This window comes from Tasmannia lanceolata, unplaced genomic scaffold, assembly GCF_043159265.1.
Source record: "Tasmannia lanceolata isolate RefF3 unplaced genomic scaffold, GAP_Taslan_0.1 ptg000015l, whole genome shotgun sequence".
Taxonomy (NCBI): domain Eukaryota; kingdom Viridiplantae; phylum Streptophyta; class Magnoliopsida; order Canellales; family Winteraceae; genus Tasmannia; species Tasmannia lanceolata.
In genome coordinates, this window is record NW_027518692.1 from 59008226 (window position 1) to 59017688 (window position 9463).

A 9463-nucleotide genomic window follows, 5' to 3' on the forward strand; every position below is an offset into this window, starting at 1 on the left:
ATCCTCCAAAGATGGGATCCGGAGTCTTTGCTGGAAAAGAAGAACCTCCCAGAAATTCCGGTTTGGATCAGACTTCATGGGCTTCATCTTAAGTTTTGGACCCCTCATTGCCTCAGTAGGATTGCAAGCATGATTGGAAAGCCTCTCTACACGGACACCCAAACTGCTGAGGCATCTAGACCTAATTATGCTAGAATGTGTGGTCTCATCAATGCAGACCAAACCCTCCCAGACTCGATCAAGCTTCGAAACTCTTCAGGTCCTTTTGTAAAGACTTCAGTCATTGTACTGAGGATTGCTTCCACCACCCAAAACAGGTGCAAACCCAAACGGAAAAAGAATGGAAACCTGTTCAGTAGAAGTCTAGAACTGAAGAAAGAGGTGTCGATTTGATTGAAGGAGGTAGTCATCCACCTCATGGTCAAATGGTTCCTCCTTGTCCTCTTCAATCAAATCGTTATGCAGCTCTTGAAGATTCCGAAGTAACTCCAGTCCCTATTGAGAAGTGCAACCAGCACCATCTCCACCATGAAGAATCTAGCAAGCTTGACTCTCAGTCGCCCTCCTCGGATCAGGGTCCTTGGCAAAGTGTTATTACAAAGAAAAGCAAAAAGCCCTATCTTCCATTTCTGTTCATTTCATCTAGTGGGCTTCCCTCCCTCCCTAAATTATCTCTTGGGAGAAGCCGGTGAGCTTATGTTGTTCTCTATCTTTTGGGTTGTGACAATTTGTTGTGGGTTTATGGCTGCCATACCTTTGTGTGGTTGTTTTTTTTTTCCGGTACTTTATCTTGCGGTTTTTGTTTTTGTTTCCTCCTAGTTGTAGGCTTTTAAGTCTTTTTTGTTTTTTAGCTCTTGTTTCCTTGAGCTTCTTTCCCTTTGCTTGTCTCCCCTTCATTTGTGATTGGGGTTGTCCCTTCTCTTATTGATGTATCCTTCTTTCTTAATTAATATATCTGGTAGGGGTCCGCCTAACCCCACCTTACCCATCAAAAAGAAAAAAAAGAAGTTTAATCGGCAAATTCCCAAAAGATGTATTATCATCAAAAGATTTGATGAATCCCCCCTTTTTTTTGGAGAAGGCAATTCTTAATGAAATTGTTAAGAATTTGTCTGATTATATCAATGAAGTTTTCAACAATTTTCCATCCCCATATCCATCATGGAATACCAGCGTTGATAGAAAAAAAGGCTAAATATCTTTGGCTCCAGAGATCTGAATCTTGAAAAGGTCAAATAAGTTGAAGCATTAGATTTCTTGATAATTTGGATAGCGGTTATGACTTGAGAGCATCTCTCACCCGTGGAGGACCGCGGATATGATCGAGGAGATTTGGGACAGAGTGAAGGGTTTCAATGTTCGTTTTCAGTACATAAGGAGATCAACTAATAGAATGCGGATTGCCTCACCCGTACTGGAGTTGATAGGGCGAGTTTGGAAATCTTTGATGAGGTGCCCCCTTGATTTTCTTTTTTGGATCTGTTTGTTCAGTGTTTCTGTCTGTATTTCCGACGAGTTTGGAAATCTTTGATGAGGTGCCCCCTTGATTTTCTTTTTTGGTTCTGTTTGTTCAGTGTTTCTGTCTGTATTTCCAACCGTCTCAGTTATGCTTCTCTTTTTTAATAGTCATTTGTCATTCAAAAAAAAAAAAACATAGGCCAAAACTAATATTACCAAAATAGAGTAAACATCACATAAGAACCAATTACATCTAGGGTTTTGTAGGAAACCCTAACCATTGGATTCATTCATCAAATAGAAAACAATTCAGCTCATGCAAATTCCACACATCAAGTCCATAAATAAAACAACTAGCTAATGGAAATAAATCAGATATTAAATAATGTATCTCAAAATCAGATCTAGGTTTTTTTTTTTCTTGAAATGGCAAAGAGATATCATTAAAAGAAGGGGGTGACCGAGATGGACCGCACCCACATGTACAGGGAAGAAAAAGGAAGGAAAAATACAAAATACAAAAAATACAGAATAAACTACGGAGGGAGAAAATCAAACAACTCCAACTCCATACGACCAACCCCACTTCTAGCCAACGCATCCGCGTCCCCATTAGCACTCCTCCGCACGTGATCGAAGACAATAGCCGAACCCAAGATTAGATCCTCAATGTCATAAAAAAAGGATAAAAAACTCCAAGGAGGCAACATCACCCTTTTCAACCAACGAATCACATTGAGTGAATCGCCCTCCACAATGGTGTTATCCAAGCACCCTCTATCTAATCTCTAGGTTATAAATCTAACTATGACTCAAAACAATACAAAAAGGGAAGGAAAATGGTCGTAGCTTATGATACCAAGGTATGGGGTTATTATTTTTTTTCGTAGGTAAGTTGGGATCGAGCCTCCAACCTCAAGGTCGAAAGCCAAGGTATGGGCTTATTATGGGCTAGTGTTATGATAGTGTATGGGAAAATAGATGGGAAAGGTTAAATAATGTTTGTGGCGAGGGGAATGATGAGAAGGATAAAAGGTGGAGTGAAATATGGGGAAAATAAAGGAGAATAGGGAGAATATGGTAGTACGTGAGAGTGGGTGTGCTGGTACTCGTGCCTTGGTCCTCTAGTCGAAGTTAGTAGGCAGGGGGTACTAGAGGAGAAAGAAATAGGGAGTGAGGAGTGAGGGCCGATGCGCCCCCCCCCCCCCCCCCCCTAAAAAAAAGAAAAAGGGAAAAAAAAGGATAAAGATTGAGAGAGATGGGGGTAAGGCCCAATAAGATATAAATAGATTTTTAATGTTTAAGTGGTGGGCATTAGGGGTGTAAACGAGCCGAGCCGAGCTTGGCCAGGCTCGGCTCGGCTCGTTAAGCTCACAAGTGAGGCTCGGGCTCGGTCAGGCTCGGCCAGGCTCGCGAGCCTTACCGAGCTCGGGTTATATTATGCTCACACCCCTCATCTTCCCTAGACAGCTCTACTAGTGTAATTTGACTACTTTTTTTACACTATGGGGGGTGGTCCTAGTAACAAATGGGGTTCCTAAAATGAAGTGACATATTCCCCCCCCCCCCCCCCCCTTTCACTCCATGGACAACCCTTTTAATGTATATATTAATATATAATATATATATTTAAATATATTAAATTCTTAACGAGCCTTAACGAGCCGAGCCGAGCCTGGCCTAAATCGGGCTCAGCTCGTTAAGGATTCGAGCCGAGCTCGAGCGAGCTTCCGAGCCCGAGCCAAAATTGACACCCTTAGTGGGCATAGTTCATTTTCAAAAAAGAAAGAAAGAAGTGGTGCACATAGTTGTCAAACTCTTACAATTCGTACAAGTCAGTTCCAGAGTAGAGTCGAGTCGAGTCGCTGGGCTTTTGAGGCGAGTCGCATGGGTGACTCGCCTCTGTTGAAGAGTCGTCTGGTGACTCAAACGAGTTGCTGGGAGCCTACTCAAAAAAATAAGACTCTTACGAGTCGATTCGGCGGGCCCGGGCTTTCTTGTTTTGATGGTTGAAAACTTGGAAGTTGGAACTTAGAACTTAATTATTTTTGTGCATGCAAGTTTCAAGCATATAGTTATTTATATTTTTGGCTTAGTGCTTTATCTATGTACTATTGGGTTATATTTTTTTTACATGCTTCATCTTTTGATATATAATTATATTATTTTCAACTAAATTTTCAATCTTGTCAAAAACTCTTTAAGTCACGAGTCGAGTCATGAGTCATAAAATTAAGAAATCGAGTCACGAGTCGAGTCATGGGTTGACAACTATGGTGGTGGGTCATGGGAAAGGACCAATAGGATTGAAGAAGGGTTTAGGGTATTAAATGGCAGGCCATGAGTATAATGGGTGAGATAGTGAGCCATAGGGTTGATGTGGACAAACCCCCCCACTTCTAGGACCAATCAAATGTAGCAAAAAAATAAAGTCCTAAATTAAATAAACGCATGTCTACAAAAAAACTAATACCAAGGCTGTTAGGTCACATTTGTTTCCCCCATGTGGGAAGAACTTGGCTCCGTCGAGTAGATGTCTGTAATATGTTGGTACAGGTCCTCATGAGGTCGTCTATCCATGAACAGTCTATCAGAGGATGTCTTTGTGATCACATCGAAGGAACGCCATTGGTAGATCCTCAATAATTTAGAAGTGATCTTTCTGAAGCTGATCAGCGACCAACTCATTATTCTCATTACTCAGTCCTTGCTACTCCCTGGGCCCTCGTGATCTACCTTCTTGATGTAGCGGACGAAGACAGTAGCCTCGACACTGCATGACTTAGGAGGTTTGGAATGGGGTGACCACGGTTGATCTCAAAGGAACATGCGATGGAACTGTAATATGTAAACTCTTCTATGCGTAGAATTAAGTTCCATTGGTGATGTTCCTTGCTAGCTAAGCATTTCAACCAATGTCCCAAGCCGTGATTGATCACTTCTTTTATCCGTCTGTTTGGGAATAATTTGTGCTATCGAATTGCAGCTTAATCCCTGCTTTGCTCCATAAATTCTCCATAAATGAATCTTGTATTGTTTTTTGAGATCTCCTCGGTCTCCTCTTGAGCCTTTGAGATTTAGTGGATTCATCATCATTCAAAAAATAATGCCACTTATTTATAACAGGCAAAGTCGCTCATTGATCCACTAAGTAATGATTGTTGTTCTACAACCCAAGATCCTCAAATGGCAAGTTTGTATGATACCTGGTTGGAATTTATTTTGGCATACTATGTTTACATGGAACTGACTTCGACTGTCTCCCTGCTAGTACTGCTCCTGTATCATTTTTATTTCTTCAGTCTTTTCTGTGGGTGGACAGTGGGTACTCGCATACTCAATGAAAGGTGCAAGCATGCCCCCTTCTGGACATGCACTGAATCCATCGACCACATTCTCCTCCATCTATACTCACCCATGCATGTAAAGAAATCATTAGGTGTATGGTTGTTTTTTCCTATCATTTTGGCTTGTTTTGAAATGAGTTTCTGCCATGTCATATGACCTTCTGCTAAGTTCCAAGAATATTTCAGCTGTTACCAACTGTTATATATGCATGCTCACAATCAGAAATGTTTGTCCAGTCCTTGACAGGCATGCTTTGCTTGTGCATGTAAATCATGCTTTGACCGTGCAGAGCTCTGTCATTAAATTGTTTTCTGTCTGCATCTGCTAGTTATTAATCTGCTCTGATTTTCTGGTTTGAATCTACCTGCTACATGTAGTTTAAAACATAGAAGCCACATAATATGAAAGACTTCAATTTTGTTTTGTTTTGTATTTATTTCTACAGAGGGTACCTTAAACCATAAATAGCCTGCAAAATGTAAACACATTCGTGGGCAATGGACGGAAGCTCATTTTGGAAGCCACACAACTCTTTTGCATGCAAACATGATTGTACAAACAATGATTGTATGCCCGTTACACCCACTAATATTTTCTAGATTCTCACAAAAACATGAAAAAAATAATTTCAAACATGGTTAACCCAATCTTCCATGACATTATTCGTGCTGCTCTGGGTTCCTTATATGGTACATGTGTTATGTTCAGTGGACTTGATGAAGCCTGATACGACTGTGATACTGAGGAACGCAAAAATTGACATGTTCAAGGGATCAATGAGGCTTGCTGTAGACAAATGGGGCCGTGTTGAAGTAACAGATCCAGCTGATTTTACAGTAAAAGAAGAGAACAACATATCGCTGGTGGAATATGAACTGGTGAACGTTGTGGAAGAGTGACGTAGATAGTTGCTGCCTCTTACTACCCAAACATCAAGGGAAGGAAAAGAATGATGCGATTTTGTGTTTTCTTGAAGGTTCGCAAGTGCTATTTATGTTTTTCTGGGCAGCTTTTGTGAAGTTGCCCAGCCAAAGGGTGTTGGATTGTACAATCATGAAGCAAGCTACCAAGAGGAGTTGATCAAATCTTGGTATCCTCTAGTTGGCCATGATTGCGCATAATAAGCAATTCCCTGTAAAACATGCTTGGATATTTTACTTCTTACCTAATGCTTTTGGATGTTTTATTTAGGACAGCAAATTATGATTGCGTAATTGTTTCTGAATTATAAAATATCATGCAATATAGTTCTACTTTATTATTTTCTTTGTTTCCCAACTGCCAAATCTCTTCTCAGCTATTATTTTTTGTTCTGGCTTTCTTAATAATCTATGGCAGACTCTTCTAAACTGTACTGAATCAATCTAAAAGAAGAAAGGACTTTGATCAAAACATCATTAAAAAAAAATGACTGGATCAAAATATTCAACTATTTGTCCCTATTAGTATGGTGTACTGTCTGACCCAAAAAGAACTCTTTTATCATTATTAATGAAAAATTTTCTTTGATCTGTCTCACTTGTTCTTCTTTGCAAAAGAGAAAAAGATCAAATTACCATTCTTAATTCTTAAGTACACGTTCACCAGATCTTAGGAATATTTCTCTAGGGTTATCTCAGAGGTTTCCTTGTTTTATTTCTTGAATCCTCGGGTTAATTTTAGTTTTGTAGTCACACCTTCTTGATCCTTTTTAGGCTACAGTTGGGCGGGCTCTAATAATTAATATTGTTGGTATCAGATAGGTGTTGTATGTGACCATGCCCTCTTATCACTAAACATGTGACAATTAATTCTCCCACGACCTTCTATTCCCACTTTAGGCTGTAGTTTGGTGTTGCTGCTTTCTACTTCATTATTGTTCACTTGTATGTGCTTTACATGTTTCCTTGTAAGATCCATAAATCAGTCCCGCACATATTTTTTTTTGGTGGCGAAACTTCATCTATTTTCTTGGATCGTGAGTTTTGAGTAGTACATTAATCATCCCTTATCCAAACAAAGGTATTCTTCTCCGTTTAAGAAATTCCATCGTGGTACTACTCTGCCCAACAATAAAACGGCTGTGCTATTGCGCAATAGCTCCGAGTTGTTTTTGGCTGGGAGACCATCGCAGAATGCATTTCACTTGGGCTGTTGCATGTGAGAACCACCTCTGGTGAATTAAATGAATAAGACAAAATCTGAGCCTCTGTGGCTGCTCTCTGAAACAGCCCAAGTGCAAAATGCCTTATGCAATGGTGCCTTCCAAATCCCATTGTATAAATTATCAGCATCGGAACTGGTTCATGGTCTGAACATAAGATATACGAGATAATAAATTTATGAGATTTGTTAGGGACCATCGCATAAGAAATTTTATGGGCTGGCTGCTGCATGAGAGAGCAGCAACATAGGCTCATTTTTCAACAGATTTTGCCTTATTCATTTAATTCATATGAGGTGTCTGCTCCTAATGCAGCAGCCATCCCGTGAAATGCCTTCTGCGACGGTCCTTAGCAAATCCCAAAATTTATAGAGCATTAATTATTACAGAATGCATTTCGCGGATGGCATGTTGCATGTCAGAGCAGCCACCCTATGAATGAAGACAAAATCTGCTGAAAAAATGGCCAAATTTGTGGACAAACAGTATGTCTATTTCCCCTCCACAAATGGACATCCTAACATGATCCAATGGAGCTGATTTTTGGTACACACCATCCATGATGAGGCCTGAATGCTTAGGACCACCCCGAAAATGTGGGCCCACCCCTGTTTTAAACAATTAGGCAAAAGTGGTTTGTTTAATTTTCCACAAATATCTGTAGACATGGACAATTACATTCTATTTAGTTTAACTATGAGAAAGCAATTATTTTTTATGGATTTATGAACACTCATCAAGTGGGATACAATTAAAATAATTTGTTGATTTTGGGAAAACAATCTTCTCATGAATGAAAAGACAATCCACTTCAATATGCTTTGACAATCCACTTCAATATGCTTTGTCCTCTCATGAAAGACTGGATTTGAGGCGATATGAATAGTTGCTCTATTGTCACAGTACAAGGATGCAGGAGATGAGGAAGAAACACCAATCTCAGAATGGGTTGGGTTTTTTTAGTTCCTTTTATTTATTGTTTTTAATTCGTGAATTTGCTTTTGCTTTATCAAAGAGAAAATTAATTTTTGAACAAGAAACGATTACTTTTGGAATCAATCATTCACTTTTTCTGCTGCGAGTTCAACTCCTCTGTCATGTATTATATGTGAACTTTGGGCCTCTTACAGGTCAAGAATCCATGGCCTAATGTCGATGCTCATAGTGGGGTGCTGTTGAACCATTTTGGTTTAACTGAAGCAAGGTAGGGAGTCCTGTCCTCACTCAACAACATTACCAATGCATGAATGATGACTGAAAATTTTCATGGATTTATGGTCCGTTTGGGTGCAATTTTTGTGTAAATAGAAACAGTCAACGTTATTCCTTTCCAGATGCCACTCTTGTAACTTGAAATCAAAAGCTGAGATGATATTAATTGAAATGTATTCCTGGGCAGGTATTATACTGTTCTTTTTGGTGTCTCAAGAAGCATAGGAATATGCTCTCAGGTACCTTTTCCCCTTTTTAATCGTTGGTCGATCAATTATCTGATAAGGGTTCTTTTCCTAAACTTTTCTAAATCTAATGTTTCTAATGCAGCTGATATGGGACCGAGCGCTTGGATTGCCGCTTGAAAGGCCAAAAAGTGTGACGATGGAGTGGCTTGAGAATTACTGCAAGAAGGCCTCTTTGATAAAGACCACATAAACCAACTACCTTATCTCTTGCAGCTGTTGATAAAGTTCATCACCCAAAATCCCAAAAATCTGTAACTGTTGATATCACTTGAGATTTTGTTTAGGACTTGATGTAATCTGTTGTAATCTCCTAAGGAGAACAAACTCTTGTACTATTATTGTAAATGCATGCTTTCACCCCCTAGAGGGTAAGCACTCTTCATCGGAAACTCTCTTCATAGTTTTCAATCTGTTTCACTCTTGATGCTGTTAATATCAAAGTCAAGGCTTAAAGATGGAATGATCATTCTAAATATTATCGTTGTTGAGGCCTTGTGAAATGCAGGATTGTTGGTGTATTTTTCCTTGAAGGGAGATGGTTTTAGCTTATTTTTTATATAGTTGTGTAACAGTAAGTGAAGTATCCACCTTTTTTTTTTTTTTTTTAAAACTTGGGGCTGCCCTCTCTAGTGTAAAAGAAATGAACTACTACCTCGATCCTTCTGTCTCTCTCTCTCTCCCTAACAAAAACAATGAAGAAAAGAACAAATATAAGCTCAAATGGTCATTCCTTATTTCATTTTATTACGATATAATCCCATTTCAATGGTAAGAAAGGAAAGGCTAATGGACAAAAACAGTGCTACTGCTCGTCCACTGTCAATCCTTACAACATTCAAGGCATATAAATCCAAGGATGTATCTGCAACACGCGAGGGGCTTAGGGCATGTGTAATCACAATATGAAAATAACAAATCCAACCATAAGTCGTCCATATCATTTCACAAAATATACAAAATAAGTACAAAAATCAATATTGAAAAGCTCTTTTTAAGGCTATTCTTTTCTTGTAGTAAGGTTGAGATGACAATAGAAAACAAAAATGGAATAGGA

At 39.2% G+C, this 9463-nt stretch overlaps 1 protein-coding gene and 1 long non-coding RNA gene across 4 annotated transcripts in view; both read left to right on the forward strand.

Annotated features, from left to right (window-relative positions):
- LOC143892725 (uncharacterized protein At4g28440-like) overlaps positions 1 to 6067 on the forward strand; it is a 69251-nt gene extending 63184 nt beyond the window's left edge. For all 3 annotated transcript variants that reach the window (XM_077397576.1, XM_077397574.1, XM_077397575.1), the window contains exon 3: positions 5515 to 6067. In XM_077397576.1, coding sequence (XP_077253691.1) covers positions 5515 to 5705 — 191 coding nt within the window. In that variant the 3' untranslated portion in view covers positions 5706 to 6067. The remainder of the gene's footprint in view (positions 1 to 5514) is intronic.
- A 1711-nt stretch (positions 6068 to 7778) lies between these two features.
- Positions 7779 to 8798, forward strand: LOC143847187 (uncharacterized). The gene is made up of 3 exons (XR_013234961.1): positions 7779 to 8153; positions 8349 to 8400; positions 8492 to 8798. It is a non-coding gene; the product is annotated as an uncharacterized LOC143847187 (long non-coding RNA).
- Positions 8799 to 9463: the final 665 nt, after the last annotated feature.